The sequence below is a fragment of the Pezoporus wallicus genome, unplaced genomic scaffold (genome assembly GCF_028554395.1).
Source record: "Pezoporus wallicus isolate ANWC-B61680 ecotype Strahan unplaced genomic scaffold, APGP_CSIRO_Pwel_v1 contig_4264, whole genome shotgun sequence".
Classification (NCBI taxonomy): Eukaryota; Metazoa; Chordata; class Aves; order Psittaciformes; family Psittacidae; genus Pezoporus; species Pezoporus wallicus.
In genome coordinates this window covers 1,488,270-1,513,220 of record NW_026637102.1, presented here as the reverse complement: position 1 = coordinate 1,513,220, position 24,951 = coordinate 1,488,270, and the positions used below count along the sequence as shown (strand labels likewise).

At 50.7% G+C, this 24,951-nt stretch overlaps 2 protein-coding genes across 3 annotated transcripts in view; one reads left to right on the top strand and one right to left on the bottom strand.

Moving 5' to 3' along the window:
* The window catches only part of ADAMTS14 (ADAM metallopeptidase with thrombospondin type 1 motif 14), a 33,812-nt gene extending 20,869 nt beyond the window's left edge, over window positions 1-12,943 (top strand). For both annotated transcript variants that reach the window (XM_057403329.1, XM_057403328.1), the window contains exons 7-22: window positions 3,151-3,256; window positions 3,431-3,574; window positions 4,271-4,403; window positions 4,537-4,650; window positions 6,027-6,175; window positions 6,402-6,577; window positions 7,401-7,534; window positions 7,751-7,874; window positions 8,005-8,088; window positions 8,230-8,393; window positions 9,083-9,248; window positions 9,903-10,035; window positions 10,178-10,385; window positions 10,761-10,887; window positions 11,335-11,445; window positions 12,219-12,943. In XM_057403329.1, the coding sequence (XP_057259312.1) occupies window positions 3,151-3,256; window positions 3,431-3,574; window positions 4,271-4,403; window positions 4,537-4,650; window positions 6,027-6,175; window positions 6,402-6,577; window positions 7,401-7,534; window positions 7,751-7,874; window positions 8,005-8,088; window positions 8,230-8,393; window positions 9,083-9,248; window positions 9,903-10,035; window positions 10,178-10,385; window positions 10,761-10,887; window positions 11,335-11,445; window positions 12,219-12,574 (2,429 nt within the window). In that variant the 3' untranslated portion in view covers window positions 12,575-12,943. The remainder of the gene's footprint in view (window positions 1-3,150; window positions 3,257-3,430; window positions 3,575-4,270; window positions 4,404-4,536; window positions 4,651-6,026; window positions 6,176-6,401; window positions 6,578-7,400; window positions 7,535-7,750; window positions 7,875-8,004; window positions 8,089-8,229; window positions 8,394-9,082; window positions 9,249-9,902; window positions 10,036-10,177; window positions 10,386-10,760; window positions 10,888-11,334; window positions 11,446-12,218) is intronic.
* Window positions 12,944-17,340: 4,397 nt separating this feature from the next.
* Window positions 17,341-21,265, bottom strand: LOC130596010 (steroidogenic acute regulatory protein, mitochondrial-like). The gene is made up of 7 exons (XM_057403223.1): window positions 20,964-21,265; window positions 20,568-20,690; window positions 19,745-19,887; window positions 19,031-19,189; window positions 18,008-18,192; window positions 17,708-17,801; window positions 17,341-17,564 (listed from the first exon to the last, which is right to left on the bottom strand). Exons 1-7 carry the CDS (start codon window positions 21,073-21,075, stop codon window positions 17,463-17,465), a joined length of 918 nt encoding a protein of 305 aa, XP_057259206.1. The 5' UTR covers window positions 21,076-21,265; the 3' UTR covers window positions 17,341-17,462.
* Between the last annotated feature and the right edge of the window lie 3,686 nt (window positions 21,266-24,951).

The window sequence follows — 24,951 nt, the reverse complement described above, 5'->3', positions numbered from 1 at the left end:
GAAAGGAAGCTATTGAGTATGAAGTCTTCCAAGTCACAGGGACCTGGGAATGGAGTCTAAATGGCAAGCCTGTGCCTCATCATTCCTTACACTTGTAAGCAATTCCTTAGACCAATAAGCAATGGAGACAGGGCTGAATCTGACTGATTTACCTGCACAGTCCTCTTAGCCCAGGCTATTTCCATGCCAGCAAGTCAGCCATGCTCCACCATCACGTCCCCACCACACATGGCTTGTACCTCCCCCTGTGTCATGTTACCTCCCCTTGGCTAGTGAACTAGACCAGTGTCTGGTCTAGTGCAGCACTGGATGCAAACCCTCGCAAAGCATTGCAGTCTTGTGGTGTAGCTCTTTGTTGCAGGTCCAAGCCGAGCCCTTAGGAGGTCTACAAAAACTTCTGTGCTGGCAACAGCCCTGCTCATGGCATCTCTTGATGGGGATGGGAGCAATTGTGGCCAATGTGGAGAAATTCTGAGAAGCTGATGCCATTGTTGCTTTGGTAATCGAGGGAAGCTGGAAGGTGTGAAGGGGAAGGACTGGGAGGGACAGCTAAGCTGTGCTGCTCTCGCGTGTGGGTTGCAAATAAACTCCTGCCCTCAAAAGAGAAATGCGTCTTGGTGGTGACAGATAGGTTGTAAATTTCTGGTCCAGGGTGAAGCATACTTTTGCTTAGATTTAATTTGTTTCCCCATAATCACCTACAGTTGGTCTTTGAGCACACTGGTGGTCCACGGTGGTCAGAGAGTCTGAAAGCAGGTAGGAAATGTCCATAAAGATGAATAAAGTGCGTTTGGAGGAAGCAAGAGGCTGGTTGGTGTCTTGTCAGTATGGTGAAGACACATGCTTCTCCTATGTGTGTCTGCTAAGCGTTTGCAGGCTAATTTAGTTTTTACTAATTGAGTATTTTCCAGGTAGTTACTTCTTGACATCATTCTGTGGAGAAGCCTTTATACTTCTAGTTCTCACTGGGGTCTTCTTTATGGGAAGGTAGTGTCTGCCTTCCTGAGCATACATCTTTTCATATTCTTTTGTCCCATCTTGCATCCAGACATCCAGAGCCTCTTTGGTTGGGAATTTGTCTTGTTTTCATCCTAGACAAACTACATTTGCTCTCCCCTTGTACAGAAGACTTTCCACATCTTAATTCTTTCTTGTGGAAAGTTTTATGGGGGAATCTTTTAAAATGATCTATCCAGGATTTGACTCATTACTGTATGGTTAAACCCAGTTATCTGATTCTCTCTCTCAAGGTCTTAGTTTGGCCTGTTACCTTTTGACTGCATTATCTGCTGAGCATGTAATTTCTTCACTTTCTTTCTTAAGATGTTTTAGTTTATTTGTTCATTGAAGTAAGTCTCATTGTCCACCTGAATGTGGGGAGGAAGATGGAAAACAAATGCTTCCCTTATTAAATAAAACCACAAGTGTATTTATTGAAGCAGGCTGCTTTGAGGAGATCCTTGCTGTTGTGGGTGTTTCCCTGAGGTTACATGGTATTTTGCAGGCACAAGCGAATTCGCTCTGCACATAATGAGAATTGGGTATTTATTTAATCTTGGGCTTTTTGCTTGGTAGCATGGGTTCACCCAACTTCTTCGCTTGGAGCTAAGGCAAAAATGCATCTGCTGCTTCCCACAAAATAGTGTGTGAGTGAACCCTTCAAAGGCTTGTGTCTGGGCTTGTTTTGAAAAATTAAATTATGATGATGAGGGAAGTTTCCTTTAGAAGTTCCAATGGTCACCTTGGAAGTTCTCTGCCCAGCTGGTAAATAGAAATATTGAAGGAAACACTTGCCCCAAAACCCCTTGGTTTTGCTTTATGCCTGGGGTGGCGGTAACTTCTGGGTGTCCAGTGGTGCAGCAGCAACCCATCCCTTGTCCCATCAGACATCCGATCCACTCAGTGCACCCACAAAGTCAACTACTGTTGACTTTAGGGCAGAACTGTAGGAAGCCTTTTTGTTTTGCTTTTATCTGTTGTCCTTTGCCAGCTGTGGAATTAAGCTGAGAGCAATCACATCCTTTCCTCTCCACCTTCTTCCAGGGCAATTAGTCATGAATCGCTGGCTTGGTGTGGCCCACAAGGATGGTGGCACATGGGCTCTGTGGACCCCATATTTTGCCCAGGGTGTGTGCAGGAGCACAGGCATGGGGGTGTTCACCCACCCTCAGCTCATTGGTACCCCTCTCCTACTGCAGCTCTGCGTTCCTCTTGGCTCACTGAGCTTTCCTCTTCAAGCATCCCTATTCCCAGAGCAGACTTCTCCAGCATGGTCCTGTTCTGCTTTTGCTACTTGGACCTGTAAGTCCTTCCTTCACTAACTTCATATCCCTTGATGCCAAAAACGGTCAGTCTTAAAAAAAATAAAAAAGGAAAAAATAAATTGGGAAGCAATTTCTAGATGGTGCCAAGGGATTAATTGAATTGGGCAGAAATAATGTGGGAAGGAAAATAATCCAAAATTGTGATGGTGCGTTACTGAATGGTGGGGGGAAGACTTCTCTGCCTGCAGCTGCCCCACTGCACTGCACTTGATCGAGGGCTGGGGGGCTGGGGAGGTGCATGGTCCTCCTCAGCTCTGTTTGCCAGGGGGGTGCCCCCTTGCCTGGGGCTGGTGTGGGTGCATGTGTGGGTGCATTGCAGGGGTCCTCCATAGCCTGCAGTGAGCAAGGCTGTATTTTTGGTGGGGTTCTGAGGGACATCTTGTGCCTTTCATTCTCTTTCTTTCTTTCTTCTTTATGTTTTTTTAATAAAGTTGAATGCGGGGAATGTTATTTCTGGGCTGAGAGGTAGTGGTCACCAGCCCTGGTAAAGCACCCATGGGTCCCTTTGCTGCCCTCTTGCTGGCTCAGGTATATTGGCATGAAGACAGAAAGTTATCGGTGAGCCTCAGCATAACCACAGCTTGCTTTTGCCACTGGCAGCCTGGATGGTCATACTGGTGAGGAGGTCCTTGGGCTACTGTACAAGTGACCTGGGCAGCTTCTCCTCTTCAGCACCTTCCTGTTTGTTTTCTCCTCCTGTTGCAGCAAAGCCAGGCTGCAGGGTTTGGTTTGGTTTTGGATTTTTTTAATGTTTTATTTTTTTGCCCCCCCTCAAAGGTTTTCTCTCTCCTCTCTTCCTCTATCTTTCCACTCTCTCTTGCCCCAGGCTATGCACCAGTGACAGGGATGTGCCACCCACTCCGCAGCTGCACCCTCAACCATGAAGATGGCTTCTCCTCGGCATTCGTCGTTGCCCATGAGACTGGCCATGTGTAAGTCACAGGGGCAGAGCTGGCTGTCCCCTTCTTTGGGGGAAAAAGCATGGTGGTACCCCTTCCTTTTCAAAAGAGACTTTCTGCTAGTGCAGATGTGTGTACCACTGTGGCATCTAATGGGCTGGTGTAAATCCCCCAGGAACCTGACTTGACACCAGCTTTTCCCATCAGTTTAGGCATGGAGCATGATGGCCAGGGCAATCGCTGTGCTGATGAGACCAGCATGGGGAGCATCATGGCACCACTGGTCCAGGCTGCCTTCCATCGCTACCACTGGTCCCGCTGCAGCAAGCAGGAGCTCAACCGCTACATTCAGTAAGTCAGTTTTAACCAGGAGGGGCTGTTCTCCCTTCAGATGGTGAGATGATTGCCTGCATTCTGTACCCAGCAGCTCCTGCATGAAGCAAGCAGTGGACAAGTCCCCATTGGGACTGCTTGTTTTGGCCAGAATAGTAAAAATGAGTCCTTGGGAAGTTATTTTCTGTTTTTCTTCTACTAACAGCTTTGGTTCCTTGGTCTAGTCTGAATTCATTTTGAGCTGTGGATGCTGGAGGCAAATAGGAGCCTGATGAAAGCTGGAGCTGTCAACAGAGCAGTAGTTTGAAGCTCTGTGCTGGTGGAGCCCACATCCAGATCGCAGATATTTTGCCATTTGCTTTGGGCAGCCTGTGTGGTTTTCCCTTTAGGCTATAAAACATTCTGTGCTGCATAATAAGGTGTAGAAACGGGCCATGAGGTTTCTGAGTGTCAGAGCCAAGAGCAGCAGGAAAGCAGGTGGCAGTGGTAGTACCCACTGGTGCCAATGTGCTCTTTTCCCTAGGGAGCTGCATTCAGCGGAGGGATGCTTGTCTTTAATTGACTCTGCACAGTTGGTCTTTGCTGGACACATTTTTCAGTGCCAAGATGAATCAGATTTCTCAGTATCTGAACTGGAGAGAGAGCTGGAGGTGAGGGAGGGTGTGAAGAAGGGAAACCTTCCATGTCTGACTGTTTTGCCCTCCTTCTCTGCAGCTCTTATGACTGCCTCCTGGATGACCCTTTTGAGCACCAGTGGCCCACACTACCCGAGCTGCCAGGTATTAACTACTCCATGGATGAGCAGTGCCGCTTCGACTTTGGAGTGGGCTACAAAACGTGCACTGCGGTGAGTAGGGGTTGCATGGCCACATTGCCACCCCCCAGGACCCCCAGCCAGGTGCTGTGGGGCAAGGAGGGGTGCTGTGAGCCTACTGGGACATGCCGCTGCCGTCCCAGCCCAGCTCCTCTGTGCTCCCCAGTTCCGCACCTTTGACCCCTGCAAGCAGCTGTGGTGCAGCCACCCAGACAACCCCTACTTCTGCAAGACCAAGAAGGGGCCACCCTTGGATGGAACCGAGTGCTCTCCAGGCAAGGTAGAGACTGGTCCTTCATGTCTGTTTCTTGGGAGGGGACAGTGACACCCTTGAGGGCAGCAGTCAGTGGGTGCCCATTCTTAGCTGGTGCCAGTTCTTAACTGGCATTACTCCTTATTTTCCCCAGTCTCTGCTCAGATGAGGACTTTGCTTTTCTTCTGATCTGCCTGCTTCTGCAGAGAAGCAGGGCTGTTTTGTCACCTGGCAAAAGAGCAATGCCATCATTGCACGTACAATGTCACGATGGCATCAGCTTTTACTTTAGGTTCTCTTAGCATGCCTGTTAGCACAGTATGAAAGTGTGGATACGTTGGAAAAGCTGCTGGCCCATGTAGGTTTTGGGTGGTTCTTTGCCAGAGAATGGCTTGATGCAAAGTATCCAGCACCTTATGATGAGTATCTGTATAAATTCCAACAATGTCGTTGAGAATGCAGTCTTCTCGAGTGCTTCAATGATGCTTTGCTAAAAGGTTCCAAAATAAGGCTTTTTGGAACGCATACAGATGTTTTACATGTCGTGCTGGCACGTGGCTCCAGGTGACTGCAGCATCTACACTGGGAGGTCCATGGGCTGGTCAGTGTTTTGCCTCTTCGGGGACCTCACCTGCATCTGTCACAGTGGCCACTGAAGGCACCATTGGCTTTTTGCCAGGGCTGGAGTTAAACCCTGGGTCTGGGTGCCCATGGGGTGATGCTGCAGCTTCGTGCCAGGCATAGTTACATGCCTGGGAAGAAGTGCAGAGCTCTTTATTTTGCTTACTGAAAACAAAACAGCTTGCTGCTGTGCACCACGCAAAAGTTTGGGTTCGTCCTCCTGTGACAGAAGGGAGACATCCCCAGAGCTGGTCCAGTCCTCGGCCCAGGTATAATTCACTGCCTGTCCAAGGATCAACGTGGGTAGAAAGAGGAGTTCAGTTGCAGACAGAAAACCAGTCCAAAAGCTCAAAAATACAGTGTTACAAAAAGAAATCCAAAGGGATTTGTTTTGCAGAGGGATCTTTGCCAGGCTTGTGCCTTTAGCAGCCTTTTGCACAGGTTTATCCTCCGTCTGTGCAGCTGCATGGCTCGTGTATCATGTCTGGAGCAAATCAAACCTCCTTCATTGCCCGCTTTTCCAGCTATCATTTGAAAAACTAAAATACTTGCGACCAAGTAAACCCCAGAGAAAAACACGATAGTATAACCCAGCTGCCGGCTTCCCAGCTGATGTAAACCACCACTGTGCAGGCTTTTCTATATCAGATTCAAGCACAGATGTGTTGGGAACCTGCCCTGCTTATTCCTGTTCCTCTGCTGCATTTTCTGCTGTGAGTCCCAGCTGTAGAGCTGTGCTGGGCTCTTGGAGCAAAGCCACCCGTGTCTTTCTTCCCTTCTAGTGGTGCTTCAAAGGTCACTGCATCTGGAAGACGTCAGAGCAGCCTTATAGCCAGGATGGCAGCTGGAGCTCCTGGTCCAAGTTTGGCTCATGCTCCAGGACCTGTGGTGGAGGCGTGCGCACTCGCAGCCGGAGCTGTGACAACCCACCGTACGTTTGGTCTCTGCCTCCGTCTCTTTTAGCGGGGGTAAAACAAAGTGGCTGAGAGCCAGAGGTTCCTCGCTCTTCCACTTGTTCCCCTCCTTGGCAGGGATGGGGACGTCTGCTCCTGTGTGACCTGTGCCATGCAATTGGGCGCTGAGCTGTGTTGTGTTTGAACAGCATTTCCCACCCCCCAACCCCGACACAATTTCAACCCACCTGCTTTATTTTCCAGCCCAGCATATGGTGGGCGTCACTGTCCAGGATCCACCTATGAGTACCAAGTGTGCAATGCTGAGGAGTGCCCGGGGCCCTACCAGGATTTCCGTGCCCAGCAGTGCTCCAAGCGCAACTCCTACTACACCCACCAGAACAGCAAGCACTCCTGGCTTCCCTATGAGCATCACGACGGTGAGCGGCAGCAGGTCCTAGCAAAGGAGCGGTAGCCAAATTGCCTTCTCCCCTGGACTAGGCTGCACTGGTGGCCATCACCATGGAATGGAGAGTATGCCAGCTGCACAGATGTTGGGTTGTGGAAAGCTCCTGAGGTGGAAACTAGAGTGCAGTAAACCAGCATCAAGCAGCCAGGTCTTTAAAATCAATCTCTTATGCTTGTCCTCAGGTGACCCATAGGGAACCCAGACATACTCTGGTTCCTTCTGTCTCAAAGTGCAGCAGAGTTGGGCTGGGATCAGCCCATGTTTAAATCTCTCCCTGCTCCTCCTGTGCTAGGAAAATGAGAGCCCCTTGTAATGGTAGCCACAGATAACTCTGTGCTACTTTAAAAGTTTTATCTCTGTTTTCTGTGTGCTTTGGCACGCAGAGGACTTGTTTTCCTTGGAGACGGTGGGGTGATGGCCCTGCCTGCTTGCTCCCGGAGCCACAGTGGGGGAGCGTGCTGCTCCAGGCTGGGATGGGAGCCAGGTCTGTCTGCCTGGCTTGGTATTCCTCATGCACACGGCCAAGTGTCTTGCATTGTTGTATCTCATAGCGTGTCTTGTCCAGCCGCCTTCTCTTAATTTTCTGAGTGTGCTGGGCAAAAGTGCAGACTCTTGAGCAGCAAAAAGGTGCAGCAAAATAAGGCTTATGAATAGGCTGGGCTTTGGAAATCTGGCTGTGCTCATGGTTACAGGCTGAGATGGTTTTCTGTCTTCAGTCACCCTAATGTATTTCCACAACCCCCCCTTTTTTTTTTTTTTGTTTTCTCCTTTTTCCCCTTTTTGTTTGGCCTCAGATGCTCAGAAGTGTGAGCTGATCTGCCAGTCCGAGGGAACAGGGGATGTGGTGTTCATGAATCAGGTCGTTCACGATGGTACCCGGTGCAGCTACCGAGACCCCTACAGCATCTGTGTCCGTGGCGAGTGTGTGGTGAGGAGACGACAGCTGCTGCATGACCATCTCTGTCCTTTGCCTGTCCAGGAGAATGCTTGCGCATCCCCTTGACCCACTCACTACTCCTTGGGGATGCATGTTTTAGCCTGGGGACTGACCCTAAGGGCAGCAAAGAGCTATGGGGATGGTGGAGCAATGGGAATGGTTGCAGGCATGTAACTCTGCTTGTCTTCTCTTCCCCACGGGTGACAGCACGTTGGCTGTGACAAGGAGGTTGGCTCCCTGAAGCAGGATGACAAGTGTGGGGTCTGTGGAGGGGACAATTCCCACTGCCGGACTGTGAAGGGCACACTGGCCAAGACCCCGAAGCAGCCAGGTGAGCAGGCTGGATGGATTTGGGAGTGGATTTGGTCAGGGTAGGCTGGATTCACATGTGGATGTGAGCGAATGTGTGTCTGGTTGGAGAACACCTGCCTTTTCCTCCATCCTTCCTCCTTCTCTTTCAGCAAGTGTTTTGAAGATGTTTGAAATTCCGGCTGGAGCTAGGCACCTTCAGATAGAAGAGATGGAGCCAGCATCCCATAGCATCGGTGAGTTTGCTGTCTCCCTTCACCCACTACCTTTTTTAGTCCTGACAGTTCCCACGCAAAGGGTCTTATTTGAGTCATTCCAGTCCTTCAAAGGCAATGACCAAAGGAAATGATGTTGAAATACCTCCTTTTTTCCTCCAGCTGTTAAGAATCAAGCCACGGGTAATTTTGTCCTTAATGCTAAGGGTAAAGAAGCCAAAAGCCATGTGTTCATTGAGATGGGATTGGAATGGGAATACACTGTTGAACATGGCAAGGAGAGCCTGAAAACCAGTGGTCCTCTGCATGAGGCCATCAGTGTTTTGGTAAGTCTGGTTTACACATGCTCTGCGGGTGTGGGATGTCCATTACCCAGTGGTATAGAGAGGGAAGGTGGTCCGTGATGGGATCTGGGAGGTGATGGAAGGACTTTGGTAGAGAAGGGATGTAGGGCATATCATTAAAACTGGGTGAATGAGCTAGCCAAAAGCAAGAGACAGTGAGCTGCGTGCAGGAATGGCATAAGGATACATCACTTGGGTTCTTGCCTTTGAGGCTAACCATATTTTGCTCTATGCAGCAATTGGTTATGACTCCATACCTCATTTTAGTTATACTGCCATTTTAGGTAGTTAGGTATTGGGTTTCCTGGGTGCTTGAGGAAGGATAGGTCTGCACTCCCTTCCATCCCCTTGGCCGGTGCTTGCTTTGGGTGTAGACTGTGAATCTGCAGGTCAGAGGAGAGTCCAGGGACTTACGACCCAAGGCTGGAGAGTTGGGTCATTTGGGCAGCGTTTTACTCCACAGCTGGAGAGATGTGTTCTCGAAGGGTAAATTCTGCATTCAGAGCCCACCTAATCATGTTTGAGGTAGTAATGTGGTTTGTTTCTCCTACAGTGTGTACTGTACCGTTGTTTACTTCTTTTTGTTTTGATGGCCTCGTCTTCCCCTCTCTCTCCCATGGCATCTCTCCTCCTTCTCCTTCCCCTTCTTCAATTGTCTTCTCTGCCCACAGGTCATCCCTCAGGAGGAGGAAGCAAGGAGCAGCCTGATGTACCGGTACATCATCCATGAGGACCTGCTGCCCATGATTGGAAACAACAATGTCCTGCTGGAGGAGATGGATTCCTATGAGTGGGCCCTCAAGAGCTGGTCTCAGTGCTCCAAGGCGTGCGGAGGAGGTAGCTTTCCCTTTGTAGCAGCCTACAGTGTGTGCTTGGGAGGATGCTCGGGTATGTTAGGCAGTGCATGAGCCCTTTGGAACACCTCTGGCTTGGAAACATGCAGATGCTGTTTTAAAGTGTTTCTCAACAAGATCGCATGTTGCAAGGCTTTACACCTAGACTTGGTACTGCTTGGAGGCCTGGCTTTCTTTTCCACACCCATACCCATGTTCTTTGCACCCCTGTAATTTGGAGGATCTACCACACAGGAATATAAGTGTTAAAAAACATTATTGCAGTGCAGTTTAGAGGAGCATTTTATCACAGAATCTTAGAACAGTTAGGCTTGGAAAGGACCTTAAGATCATCTAGTTCTCCTTTGGACTGATGTCTTATGAAAACGGGCTTATGTGATCATGTTTGCATACCTATGTCTGTCTATCCATGTACCTACTATGATTTTTTTAATTCCTTGGCTGTTTTTAAGTGGATTTGAGCCAAGGAATCTTGCAGATGACTGCTCCTTAAGCCTGGGTGAAATGCTGCTTGGGTCCCACCTGAGTGGTGACATCTGAGAGCACACGTCCTGCAGGAATGCAGGAGAGGGACTGGGTGGAGAGGTGGTGGGAGCCCTGCACCCATTGCCTCACCCCCCATGCTGTGCCCTGCCAGGCATCCAGTACACCAAGTATGGCTGCCGGCGGAAAAGCGACAACCGGATGGTGCATAGAAACTTCTGTGACAATGGCAAGAAGCCGAAGCCGATCCGGCGGCGTTGTAACCTCCAGGAGTGCTCCCAGCCAATGTGAGTAGTCCTTGGCTGGCCCGAGGTGTTTTCATCTCCTCTATGGGGATACTGTGGGCCTCATTGGGAGTGCACCAGCAGCTTCCTAGTGTGGGCATCTCCTCTAACACCTTTGCCCTGTCCATCTTCTCCCCGCTGGCAGCTGGGTGGCCGAGGATTGGGGCGCCTGCAGCAGGTCCTGCGGCAAGCTGGGGGTGCAGGCACGGGTGGTGCAGTGCGTGCAGCGCCTGCAGGACGGCACCAACCGCACCCTGCACACCAAGTACTGCCCTGGGCAGCGCCCCGAGACGCGCCGGCCCTGCAGCCGCCTGCCCTGCCCTGCACAGTGGAGGACGGGCGCGTGGTCCGAGGTGAGCTGGGAGGGGTGGGGAAGCCCTCCGGTGAACAGCAGGGTCAGGAGGAGGGTACAGGAGCTGGGTGTGAAGGCCAGGTGCTTATGGAGCAGGCTGCTCTCTTAGGCGTGGTGATAAAGGTAAAAGAGCCAGTGATGTTTTCACTAAGGCTTGTGGGGAAACTCAGAATTAGACAAGAGATAGCATCACTGTGCACCCCAGTGGAGCGCAGGGAGGGTTTGCTATAAAGGGACAGGGAAAGCCCTTACTAGAAAGCACCACCCACCTGAGGAGTTGTATGTGCCGGTACTTGTGAATACTTGCCCTCGGATGGCTGTCAGGGCACGCTGTTTTCCTCACCCCACCACCGACTGTCTGTGTGTTTGTGCACAGTGCTCGGCCAGCTGCGGGGAAGGCGTCCAGCAGCGGCAAGTGCTGTGCAAAGGCAGCGAGAACGGTGCGCTCTGCGAAGGGGACAAGCCAGAGGCCGTTCAGGGCTGCCACGTGGCCGTCTGCCCGGGTGAGAGAAGGAGCAGGAGGGGATGGTGCTTGCGGGGGGCACGCGCTGACAGGGACCAACCTTCATACTGTCCTCCAGCCCACCTCAGCTTCCGGGGATGCCAACAAAGAAGGCTGGGTTGAACATCCCTGATGCCGCTGGCAGAGAAAGGGTTGAAGGCCAGCCTAAATATTGTCACTTTGCTGTTCTGGGCTGTGATATTTGTTGCAGATGGTGTTGGGTTTTCTGGCAGTTTAAGGATGTGATAAGCTGAAGGATACAATGGGGATTGGCACCCTGGAGTTCACCTTGGGGGTTTTTGGGTGACTTAAGTGCTGGGCCTACTGGCTGCTCATTTCTAAGGATATCCCTTAAAACAAAAAAGTTCCCCACCAAAACACCCTACCCAGCTATTTTGAGTGCCCCAGCCTCCTGTGCCAACTGGACATCGTGGTGCTTTCTCCGCAGAGAAGCTCTCTGGCATCACCACCAGTGCTGACACCAGTGACCGTGGCACATCCAAAGGACAGCGGGTGCCTCAGGATGGAGACAAAAACCCTGTTAGCAAGATCTCCTCCAGTAAGCATCCCTCCTCGGGTGAGGGTGATGCTCCCAAGGGCTTCTGCAGCTCTCCATGAAAACACAGGCGGGTTGGAGAGAGGACACACATCCAGCAGTGGTTCTGGGGAGCTCTGCCCTCTGCTGCTGCATCTCTGATGCCTCTGCTTGCAAAGCCTGCTGCTCGGTTGCCATCTTGTGGAGTCTGGGATCTTGCAGTTTCCACTGCCTTTGGCTGGGCACCGTGTTGCACTTCCCTTTGCCTCCTGCATTTTATGCCCTTTCCTTTTCACCTTGAACTTTTTTTCAGCCTGCATCAGTAACATGGCTGGGTTTTGCCCCTTGCTGCAAGCAAGGGTTTGCCTTGGAGTGCTTCACAGGTGGAGTGAGATGCGTCGCTATCTAGTTTAAGATGCTGGTTTGGAGCATCGCTTACTCTCTGTTCTTTTCTCCTATGCACAAAAACCTTGAGCATTTTGCTTTGTTTTCCAACTCCCTCACTCCCCTTTCCTGTACAAGCATTGCCAGAATTGCTGCCTGGGGCAGAGAGCAAGAGTAGGTTTGACAGCACCCTGCAAAGGGGGTGGAAGTGCCTAGAAGTGCTCAGAAAACATGTGGATGAGGCCCTTAGTGACACGATTTAGTGGTGGACTTGGCAGTGCTGGAGTAATGGTTGGACTTGATGATCTTAAAGGTGTTTCCCAACCGAGCTGATTCTGTGATTGGAAGAGTGCAGTGGTGGGAGCAATGCCATAGTCTTTCATTCTGCCTGACACTGCTCTGTCCTTCTCCAGGGGAACCCTGCCTTGGGGACAAGTCCATCTTCTGCCAGATGGAGGTTCTGGCTCGCTACTGCTCCATCCCTGGCTACAACAAGCTCTGCTGTGAATCCTGCAGCAAGAAGGCATCCTCCACCACCAGCTCGCCCCTAGCCACCGGCCCCAGCGCTCTCCTGGGAACTGCTGCTCCCAGCCCTGCTCCCCTGCTCTCCCCCGGCCCCACTGCCTCTGCCCAGAGGGAACACCGGGGGGGCCCCACACCGGTGCCTCAGGCCGGGCCAGCCACCAGTGGAGGGATGCCCAGCAGCGGTGCTTTACCCAGGGGGCTGCCAGCCCCAAATGAGCCGGGCAGGGGCTATGCAGCCAGGTAACCCCTCAGGACACCTCCTCATGGGGCAGGGGAAACCTTTACCTCCCTCCCTCACTCTCCTCCTCCCCCTCTTTTTCCTCTCTTCCCCCACCTTCCAGTGGTGGTTTTCATGGATGGCACTGCAGGGTTTGGAAACGACCCAGTCACCCAGAAATTGCCAGGAAAACCACTTCTTTCCCAAGATCCCCCTTGCCTTCCCAGCTGTGGCATGGTTTTTTGCTGTTGATAGCGCCACAGAAAAAAAGGCAAAAAGGAGCAGAGAAAGCATCAGCGGCTTGGCTGTGGGTAGACAGGCTGCTTCCTCCCACGGTGCTAAAAGGACTGGGGGTGGGTGGGATTTAATGTTGCTTTTTCCTTCCCCCTGCCCGAAGCAGCAACAGCAGGTGTGCTGGACAGAAGGGTCCTGGAGGATGCTGGGAATATGGGGGGGGGGGGGGGGGGGGGGGCAAAAGCAACCAGAGGTAGGTGGTAAGGTGTGGTGGGTGGGAATGTGGGGAAGTGCCCAGACTACCGCCCTGGCCTGTCCCTGTTGGGGTAGAGTGGAGGATGGAGTATAAGAAGCATAGACCAGCTTCTGTCTTTCATTGCAGGATAGGCAGAGATGGTCCAGGCAACATTAACAGGAGCAATAAGAATAAGGTGAAAGACCAAAAATACTTGTAAAAAATGCCTGTCACCTGGTGGTGACTTTTTAGCCAATATTGTCATTGGCCAGCCTTGAGCTGATACCAATGCCTGGCCTCCCCAGGACCACCAGCCTGATCCCTGCACTCTGGTACCCAGTGCCTGTGGGGCATCAACACCATATGGAGGGAAACAGGGATGACTGGGAAGCTGGGAGTGGATTTTAGGGGCAGTTACAAAGCAAGGAGAGAGGAAGATTCATCTGCATCTTTTTTAATGGCATTAATCCTCCATTTCACTCCCTCCCGTGGAACAAAAATTAACTGTGCCAAGTACAAAATGTATGCACAGCACTTTAGGAACCTAGAGCTGCACACACCTTGCTTGGTGTCAGGATAGCTCCAGGCACAGGGTCTGCCTGGAGCAGTTACAGTCCTCAGAACCTCCCCAAAGCAGGATCAGGTGATATGCTGTGTCCCTGAGGACGCAGGCATGTTGTGATTTTGGTGCTTAGGGGTGTGCATCCTCCCAGCTGAGGGTATCCAGTGCCTCCAGGTGCAGTTGCAGGGGAAGGTGGGCTTCTGTGGGGGATGAACGCTGGTAGGGAGGAGGTTTGGGGGTCAGAGGGATGCAGGAGGGCAAGGCTTGGCAGATAGACCAGTTTGGCATTGCAAAGCAGGATCTCATGGGAGTATGTGCATGGTTGTGGGTCCATCTGCTGGCCCTGGAGGTGCTGCTTTTGGCCATCTGAGGAGGAGCAGGACAGGGCATCTCTGTGGGCTGTGCTGGGCAAGTTCTTCAGGTGTCTAGGGGCTTGCTGGTGAAATGGCCCAGGGTGCTTGACATGTACTGAGAGCCTGTGGGTGTAGGGCATGCTGCTGTTTGAGCCTGGTGTTTTCAGTGCTGTTGGTGCTGTCAGTGCTGTCGAAGCACTGCATTAGTAACACTCGTGGCTGCAAGAAACTTGAGGTTGGGGCATCTCAGAGGAGCTCATGTCAGTGTGCATACCTTTGCTGGTTTGATGTAGGTTGTGGCGGGGGAGAGGTAGAGGTACATGCTTCAGTGGAAATGAATGGATACCCCTGTGCATTCCTGATGTTTTAAGCTTTGGACTCCTTCTGCAAAGCTCCCCTGGAGCTATTCAACAGTACAAAAAGGGCTAAAGAGATGTTAAGGCTGTAGCTTGTGCACTCTTCTGTCCCTGGATTGTCTCTGAATGTTAGAGCATTTATCTAATTACTTTTATAAGCACCTGAGACACGAGCTCCCTGCCTCTTGGGTGCTGCCCTTTGGCATTAAGTGGGCTTCACAAAAGATGGAAGGAAGCCACACATCTGTCTGAGCCAATAACCAGCACACCTCGTGGGAGCGGACAGATGGAGGGATGCCGATGAAACACAGCGGTGGGGTGCCCAGGTCCAAGGCGTACAGGTATTAGTACCTGTTGGATCAACAAGATACTGTGGATGTACGAGGGTGGGATTCATCCCTCCGACCACTGGCGCCGCTGCTGTACCCTATGCCAGCCTATCCACCAGCGCCACCCTCCGTGGGGGTCAGCATTTATTTATTGTGCCAAAGATAATGCTTTGTTTACTCTTCAAGGAACGGCTCTCCCTAGTGGCAGAGGTTGGGGCCCATGCAAGCTGTCCCACACCCTATCCTGCTGCTGGAACAGCCCTGGGCTGGCTCGGGGCAGGACTGAACTTGCTTTGCCTTTCACTGCCCAAAGCAAGGCTTTTCTCAAGCGTTCAGCCCCCTGCCCTCTGGTCTTTGAGCCATTGAATAAAAACAAAACCTTGGCCTGTCAAAAAAGGGCTGTAATGTCTCCAGGGTGCAGTATATGTGTGTGCATGCATGCATACATACCCACTCCTTCCTCCCAGATGCTCAGCTGCACCCCTCCCTTCAGTGCTGTCCTGGGCATTAGTGCTTGACTGTGTTAGGGATATTTGCGGTGGTTCCTTGCTATACCTCGGAGGAGAGCTGTGGCTCAGGGCTGGCCCAGCCCCTTGCAACCCGCAGCCAGGGCCCCTGGGGGGGGGCTTCGGGGCCAGGGGGCTGTGCTGCAGGTGCTAAACCCCACCTCTAGCTGAGAGAGGTGGGTGAGATTTAAAACAGGGTGCGATAACCACCCCCTCTGCCACACTGAGTGCTCTGGGGGGTGATGCTGCAGGGCTGGGACCCAGCCCTGGGTGCTTGTTCCAGGAGAGTGTAAGAAGCGCCTAGGGCAGGCTAAGGTTGAGTCGCTTCTTGCCCTGCAGATGTCGCAGTGCATGGAAAGCTGTGGCATGGTGATGTAGTGCTGCGATGGCCCAGCTGCCTGCAGGGATTTGGTGCTGTCACTGGGAGGAGAGGGTGCATCTGGTCCCTCGCATCCTCCTGGGCTTGGCAGGTACTCCAAGTCATTCCTGTGATGTAACCTTGTCCAGTGTTACAATGATGTATAAAGTTTTGTACATACGAGATTCAGAGCTTTTTAACTTTTAATATTTATTAATTTTGTTGGGTTCTTTTTTTTTTTTTTGAACTCTAACATAATGTAAAAAATAAAATAAATCCACATCAGGATCTCTTTCTGTTGATTTATTCAGGGGATGTGAGAGGCATGTAAATACGAGTGTGACCTGGTGTGGTGGTTGAAATGGTTTTCACACAAGCCACAGCCTCTTTATTTTATTTCAACCCAGCCGCTGCTCCTTATCAGCCAGAGTTTCACATAGCTATTTTGAGGTGATTTCCCCCCACCTTAAATAAGACAAAGACTCAGCCAAAGACACAGATGTATAAATTACAAGCACCCTGCAGTGGCTTTAATAACATGCTGAGATATGCAGCTGCTCAGTTTCACTCTTGCAAGGCTTGTTTCTAGCCGTGGTTGGTAGTGGCTTCATGGTACAACGCGCTTGTTCCCAGGGTGCAGAATAATGTCAGCATCACCGGACCAGCCATCCCTGCTGCTGCAAAGGCCTGTGGATGTGGGATGGCTGGTGATCTCCTGGGGATCCTCCTAGGATAAAAACCCAGCAGGGGGTTTATCATGCTGCAGGTCTGCAGTGACAAGCTCCCTTAAATTCGTGGTCCTGGAGGGCATGATGCTGCCTTACAAGGTCATGGGGCTGAGTCTGACCCTGCTGCTGCCTTTTCCATTAGCTGCTTTCTGACGTGCCATGCCACCGCCTCTGATGTTGCGGTACACTAAGTCAATTGGACTGATGATGGAAAGTACATTTCTGAAGCCCTGGGACATGGCTTTAGTATCATGCGCCTGCTCTGTCTGTGCCTGCTACTGTTGGTATTGCAGGAGAAAACCCTCTCTATTATGTACGCATACACACACGTAAATATATAGCTTAGCCATTGCAAAAATTATAAATAAAGATGCATTACTGGTTCAGGCCAAGAAGAGCCCCTGAGCTTGCACTGACAACTCGGGCTATGGTCAGGTCATAAAGAACCATGAAAATGTTTTGGTAGCATCCCCTTGCTCCTGTGTATGGCAGAGAGGAGCGCTGCCGAACACCAGCTATTGTAGCTGCTCATGGGCAAGGTTTGGGCAAGGGCTTTTAGGTAACCTCTAATGCAAGGCTCAGTGTTGCCTCAGTTGCCCCAGTTTGCAGATGATCTGCTCCATCCCTGAAGCAGAAGCATGATGCTGGGTGCAGGACGTCCTCCAAGCTTGGGGTTGCTTGGTGGGTGTGGCGTATCAAAGACGACTCCAGTTCTGGTGAAATCTGAAGACCTTTATTTCCTCTTGCATCCCTTTTATAGTCTACTAAGTGCTAAGCAGTAACTTTCCACTCTTTTACTCCCTTATCATCCCGATTTAGCAAAACTACTAAGGGTTACAGGTATTCACAGTTTCTTCTGTCTTTGAGGTGCACATCCTGCTTTATCTTGCAAACCGCCTGCTTTGTTTTGCTAACCGATCTGTACCCTTCATTGTTCTCTTTACAGTTCCCAAAGCTTAGGCTGGAGCAGGGCATTAACACCTGGTGTTTTCTTCCCAAGGCTTAAGCCCATCCAGGGCAACAGCACCTGGTATTTTTCTTTACTGCTCCCAGGGCTTAAGCCGGACCAGGGCGATAAAACGCCTGGATCCATTTCTTAAACTATTTCTATCCCATCACCCACAGCTGGGTGCACTCTCACCCCATTGCTGGTAGCTGTGGATCCTTGATTGCGGCAGCAATGAGCAGGACAAGAATGGGTCTCCTGCTCAGTCAATGTTCCTTGTGGTTGGACAGAGTGCATCCTTCTGCAACTCAAGGGCATGCAGTGGTAGAGAGGTGCCGGCCAAGGTGCTTGATGAAGTCTGCTTGGGACTGCGGCAGGACATGGTTAATGACAGACTTGGGAATCCAGCCCTTTGGGAGAGAAAACACCCCAGATTTGGTCCCACTGGGTCAAAGAGTTGGAGCACCCATCCCAGGGAGGAAGGCGCATTTGCACACTAGGATTCATATCCCTTGCTGTTGCATTGCACCCCAAGCAACATGTTAGCACTTGCCTTCAGGTCCATGTTCAGGAGCCAGGTGAAGCGGGTACGACTGGGGTCCCCTGCCAGTGGCTGCAGAACTATGCAGCTCAGCTGGGACTCGGCCCTGCGGTGGGCAAGGGAGCAGGCAGTTAAGATATACCCCAGGGGGAGCAAAACAGGGCAAGGAGATCCAGACCAAATGCAACAGAGGTAGCTCTTGGCATGCCTCTCTTGCTGTGCCTGGTGCAAACGTTCATGACTGCAACAGTGATCTCCTCCCTGCAGGGACATGGTACCCTGTGATGGTCATTTTGGGGGGGGGGGCTTTACCTGATGCACCCTTCCTGTAGGGGCAGCTTCTCGATGTGGGTGGCAGTGCCCACCAGGTAGATGGCCGTCTCCTTCCTCCCGCGGTGCCGCACACTGACGAAATCCCGCTGGCCCACCAGGTTGCCTGGGCTGGGAGCGGTGACTTCGTGTGTCACCAGTGTGTCTGTCCCAATGCGCTGCAGCACCTACCAGAGCAAGGAGTGCCCCAGGGATTAGGCTTCTTGTGGCTACTCTTCTTGGGACATCCCTGGCACCTCCTTAACTGTGCCCAGGGGATGTTAAACCACCTCTGGGACAGCATCATGGGGTGGCAGCATGAGCAGAAACAGCAGCAAGGTCGTGGCTTAGGGCTGGCATCTGGTGATAATTAAATTCCAGTCCCTTGTCCTTTATTAAGAGGGAAAGTGGGTGATTTTTTTTTGCAGTTTTTTTTTTCACCTGGGCTGGGACCCTGCTATTTCTTTTTTTGAAGGGACAGGGAAGTGATTGTAATAAGTAAGCAGAGGCTGGGTAGCATCTGAGCCAGCCCAGGTAAGCTAGGGGAGGCTTTCTGAGTCTGGCAGCTTGCTTAGTGATGCTGTGATTTGGCAGCTGAGTAATAAGGCAAATTCACAACAGAAGCCCAAGACAACACGTAAGCTTCCTGGGGGTGCCCCCGCAGTGTGATATATTTGGTTTTTCCTCATTTTTTGAGCTGATTTCTCTGAACAGCTTCTTCCCTCACATTGAAGTCTGAGCAATGTCAGAGTCCCCCAGAGTGGAAAAACCTCTGTGACCAGGGACTGTGTAGAAAAAAGCTTGGAAACAACACGTTTCTCAGTGCCATGCCAGTAAAGCACGTCTTCTCTCCCTGGGCTGATATCCTGCTCTTGCAGGATGCAGGATTATCTTTAATCCTTCAGCAATCTTAAACCCCTCAATAACTATGACTTTTTTTTGATGCTAGCAACCCTGGTGATGCAGTGTCTGATGCCTGCCCATGATGGTATCTCTCTGCCTGTGGTGCATTCCTCCCCATTTTACCTTTACCGCACTGATGGCTGGGTTCCACTGGGGCATTTGCTCAATCCTCTCAAACAGCTCCCGGTGCAGCTGTGCCACCGGCATAGGCAGGACCACTTCAGCTCGAAACACCTTGCCCAGCCCAGGGAGGGCAGCGCTGGACATGGTGGCCCCATTGTCCTGGGAGAGCAGAGACACTGCATCAACCCCAATGTCCCAGGAGGCACTGGCTATGTGCTGAATGCCTCACCAATAAATCATCCCAGTCCCGTTTTTAATCACCCCTTGGTTTACAGGTGAAAGCTGTTATATCTAAATCGTGCTACTATGATTGCCTTTTTTTTTTTTTTTTTAAGCTCCCTTCTAGCCAAATTAAACAATTCAGCAAACACCTTAAAGAACAAACACTGTAAATAATAGCAAAGGGCAATCTGTTGGGTTTTTCTGCAGAAATGCTCCTGGCTTTCCCTGGGAACATTAATATCTGAGTTCCTCTTTCAAGCTTTTTCTTGCTGTCTATTGACTTTGCAGATCTGCTTGTGAACGTTTTTAACAAAGGTTTGCTTGGAAACCCTCTTTGCCGTGCATGCTTTTGCACAGCATCTCTCCTGCACCCACAGTTTCCCTTCAAGCAGGAGGACTAAGAGAAGCAAATCTCCCCTCCCCAGACTCATTTCTCCTCCTGAGAGCTTTTCTGGCGTGAAGCAGCAAAGGCAGGTAGTGGCCGGGCTTTACCAGTATCATTTCTGCCTGCCAGCTGGTGTGCTGCTGCAGGATGCTCAGTGCTTGCTGCAGGGCTGCTTCTCCCTGGGTGATGTAGGAGAGGTCCACACTGGAGAACTGGCTGGGGCTGGTGTCTCCAACCAGCTCAGTGCAGGCTGCAGGAACAAGGTAGAGCAATGTGAAAAGCCCCCCCCCCGCCCCCAGTATTGAAAAGCCCCCCCCCCCCCCAGTATTGAAAAGCCCCTCCCCCCTCCCCCGGCTTGATGCAGAAAACCTCACTCTCAGGAATATCCCTGGCATTCATTTGTGGTGTCTGTGCTGACTACTTGGAAAGGGTTTTGAAACTGTTTTCCAAATCAATTCCCAGTAACACTGTGGTACAAACTGCATGTTGTTGAGGTATTATTAACATTGCATAGGCAGCCTTTGGAGCAAGCTGCACTTCAAAAAAGTCCAGATGAATTTGCCGGTTTTGAAGTCTTTAGGTAAGTGGTGGAACTGAAGACACAGCAGACATGCAACAAAACACTGAAAAGTGACTGCAAGCTCTGCTAAATGCTTTGACTGCCTGTGTGGAGAGCCAGTGCAATTTACCTTCCCAGAATCTCAGGGTTTCCCCACTAACGCAGTTTGCTATCACTACAGGAATTGTTTTTAAGCTACCAAAGAGCTGGATACCAGCCCAGCAGTGAGAAGACAGTTAACTCTGTCCCACAAAATATGGTTCAATTCAGATGGAGAAGGGTGCATTTTAATACACATCCCTCTATCATGTGTTGCAAGGATGTTGTGAGCAGGGCTAGGAAATTTACCCAAGCACCCGGGCTGAGCTTACCTGTCTCCTTCCCCATCAGCCTCTGAATATAAGAAGGAATTTTGGAAGACAGGTGGTGGGACCCTCTTACCATCAGTGCTGTTGTGTCCTTCTGTATTGCTGCAATGGCTGTTGTCTTCAACCCTAGGGAGAGATATGTGGGCTTTGGCGAGCATGGAGCATGCGAGGAAGATGATGTGGTGCTCAGTGTCTCTGCTGGAAGCTCGTCTGGAGCTAAGACCAAGACTACTCTGTGCATGATACAACGTGGAAGAGAAAATAGTTGCATAGATGTGACCATAACCAAGGAGGCCTGTCCCAAGGGAATGCCCATTAGATGCAGACTTAGTATCTCCTTTAGGAATCTCTTTTCTGCCTGTCTTTCCTGAGGTTGGAGGGAAGCCAAGCAGTGCTTACCGGGCAGGTGGCGGAGGTGGTCATGGGCAATGCCGCAGCACAGCTTGATGGTGGCCTGCAGCATGATGCAGGAGCAGGGCTGCTTCTGGGAGAATGCTGCATCCCAGAGCATCTTTATAGCTGGCCTGAAGGACGGCACCTTACGATAGGACTGTGCTTCCACATAACGGCTGGGAATAAGGAGTACTCAAGGACAAGGCAAGTGAGAGGAGGGGCCAGAGGAAAAGGGAACACTTCCTTCTGAATAAGGAGTCCCTGCTTTTTTCTTTCCCTTTGCAGGCAGCTATGGATGAATGCATCTCTAAGGCACAGCTGAAACGGGGCACTTTAGTGGTCCCCAGTGCCACTTTATCAAGGGCTGTGGTGGCAAACCCAAGCTGGCAAAGGCAACTGGTGACACACGGAGGGAAGAATGGGGTGGGATATGAGAGCAATGTGGCTCTGGCTTCACTGTGGTGGGATATGAGAGCAATATATGAGATATATTGATATGAGATATCCCACTGGGGTGGGATATGAGAGCAATGTGGCTCTGGCTTCACTGTGGTGAAGAGTTATTGAGTAAGTAGGAAAAGCAGTGGCAGGAAACAACTATTTCCACACAAAGCTAATAGAATTAAATATAATTTCTTCTTTCTGAGCCGTGGTGTTGGGTTTGCTCAGGTGAGTGTTCACTCCCAGGAGCAGCCATTCACTGATGGGGTGACCCTTGCAGCCCATCAGGCATCCCAGCAGCTGAGGAAGGCAGCAGCCTCTGCCAGTGCAGGGAGGTGGGCCAGAGCAGCAGCTTGTCCTTGTGTCACCCTTCACAGCCTCGTCCCACATGGAAGACAGTGACTATGGCTGTCTCACCAAATATGTTCTGGGCTGCTAATACCTTATTTCCCACAGCAAGCATCACATTCCTTCAATACTCCCACTATCAGCAGGGATGACGGTGGTAGAACAGTTTCCTAGAAAACATTCAGGTTTTTTTCCCCCATGCTTTTTTTTTTTTCCTGCTGTGCCAGAGGGTTTTATCGCAGCCCTACAGACTTGTTGGCTCAGCTCAGCCAGTTCCCAGGCCCCCTGCCTGACTCACCAGCCCCAATCCTGAGCTTTTCCCTAGGCTTTTCCTGCAGGAATAACCTTATGGCACAGCCACTGGTGCTTACACAGCTGTATCCCATTGCAGCTTCACAGCTTTCTCCTTCCATTTCTGACTGCTGGGCAGGTTATAACAGCAACCCCTTACTAGTGCTGCTCTTTGGATGCTCTGCTGCTCATTTGCGGTCTGCTTCATGGTCACTTCCTATGCAGTGGCACCCAGATAACTATCTCTGTGCATATCCTGTGCTTGCAGGAAAGCGCTGCAGATACGCCTGTGTGATGTACCTGGCCCAAAGCAGCTGCAAGCTTTGCAGCAGGAGCTTGGGAGGTACACAGCAGCACAACTGCAGCTCTATGGGAGATTTGTTATTGCCACAGCTCTCTGGTGCTGTGATTTGCAATGCTGCTTTGGTGAGTTGCAAATCACTTTTTTTGTTTTGTTTCTGTTTCATGGGGTCTGGGGAGTCACTGGGGCCCAGCAGCTAGGAAATACAATAGGGGTTTTGTAGGCTGCCTAGAAGGAAAAAGCAGTGGCTGAAAAGAAATCTGCCCCAGTGCTTTAAAGCTGCACCTCCACTAGCTCCCAGGAAAAGCCAGTCCCTGCTAGTGGCCTATGATCTCACACACATTATGCTCACTTTTGTGCACACTTTCTCATATTAGTTTTGTCTCTGCAGAAAGCTGTAACAGACAAGCAGATAATGTTTTATCATATATTTGGTGAGTGGTGTCCACACACTCTCCTGAGGGCTGTACAAGATGTCCTGGGAATAGAATGGTTTACAGGGGAAAAGAAAGTATCAAAAATTGTGTGTGATGATAAGCCTGGAGGCTGGGGGAGGATGGCATTGCCACATAAGACCCCAGCTGAGAGCGGTGAGGGGCTGCAATGGGTAAGCCCTGGTCCATCACCTGCTGATGCAAAGGTCCCACGACCTAGGGTGCAGGTTGTGGGGACATCCTTGGATGCAGGGTGCTGTGTGCACAGCACCTGCGTTGCTGCAGCAGAATGGCTTTGGCCTGACACTTCTATCAGGTTTGGCTGCAGCCACTGGAGGTCACTGCCGATCTGCAGCTTCACATGCAAAGCCACTTTTGGAGAGGCAGGTAGTAGCCCTGCTCCCAGGTGCTGGCCTTGGGCTGCTCTGCCTCTAACGCCCTGCAAAATCCCTGGGAGCTGGGTGCTTGTCATGTGGGACGTCTTACACCCACTAGGATTAAGATCTGGCACCCCAGCCCTCGCCAATTACTCTGTGTCCCTTGCTCCTAGATGCAAGGACCCTTTGGTGACCCATCATTTCCAGCTGAGCAGCTCAGTGTAGGACCTCCTGGGAAGCATGCTGGCTCCAAAGCAAACAGCACTGCCAAATGCAAAGCCTGTAACTCATGCAAAGGTAGAATTTGAGCAGCTGATTCTTCTCTCATTGTTCTTGTCAAATAACCTGTAGTTAAGTTATAGAAAAGAGCAATGGAAAAAGTCCTAAATGGCAGGTGGGTGCCTCCTGTCTTTAGCTGAGAAGCAAATGCTGAGGCTGAGAGGTTTTGGGTTGAAATAATCCCCCCAGACACCTGATAGAGCAGTGTGGTTTTGAATGGGAATTAAGGTTTATGCAGGTTTGTAGGTGGTCACAGGAGTGGGGTGGTGTATGCCAGGAGAGGTTACAGCAACTCATGTGGGTGTAAAACGTAGTCTGAGTCAGCCCAAATCCTGACTGTGAGACAAGAGAAGAGGGAAATAATGGGATGCTCCTGGTGAAAGGGTAAAGATGGGGAGCCAGGAGGGGCTCAGAGCTGCTATGAGCAGCTTGGCAAAGCTGAGCAATGCAAGAAGGGTGATACAGGTCCCTCCTCCCATGGTCACACAGGGATCCCCCTGTTCAGACCATAGGGCAATTACTCTCTGTGTCCTTGGGGCCTGCTCTGAGTGAGACTGCTCTGTAATCAGCAGAGCCTTGATGCAGGGGAAGCCTTGATTTTAAGTAAAGTCTCGGGTGGCCTCCAGTACCTTTGCAGAAGTCAGCACAGAGGATAGAGGCAGCATCTTTGGGTACCCATGGGAACCCTCTTGCAGAGCATCCCTAACAGTGCTCTAGGGGTTTCTAAGAGCAGACATAGCCCTCATCTTGCAGCCCTGATGGGGTGTTTAGCTATGCATCCCTGGGGCAGCCTAAATATGGACTTAGAAAGCAGATCCCTGGGAAGCTTTGTCCATGCTGTTCCTGTGCTACAGGAGCTGCTCTCTGCCTCTCTTTTCTTTCCAACTGTGTGTCCAGAAAAGCTAAGTGTCAAACAGAGGAAATATAAAAACACATGCCATTTATTTCTGTACATTAAAGCGCTTGTAATTAGTGTCTTCAGATGGAAAACCAGACAATTTTTTCCCCACAAACCAGGAGATTAAGCACTATGTTGCCAGGCTCATGATAATAAAAACAAAGCTCAATGCCTGTTTTTTTTCCTTAAAATGTAAATTTAATAATTAAAAAAAGGGCTAAAAATATTTAAAAGGCACATTCTTATTGGGAAGGCATGAAGGAATATTGCTTTTTCCTTGTGAGCCTTGATCCAGTGCTGGAAAGATGTTCGGTGGTTGTAGCTGATAGCAATCCAACTTGAGAGAAGAATGCAAAACAGAAGAACAATATTTACTTGAAGCTATTTGTAATTTTCACAAGTGGTCACCAAAAAAAGCCCAGATATCATCAGAAAAGGGAAGCTGCTTTGTCTCTGTTGCAGGAACACTGCCTTCCTGCATGTAGGGTTAAGGCAATCTTATCTCCATCTCTGGCCTCGATTAAAACAGAAGGGGAAAGAAGGGGAACTGCTGTTCAGGCAATAAGAGAGACCAGAGGCTTCTCCATTAATATGTAAACTTTGGATCAAAAAGGAAGATGAGAGA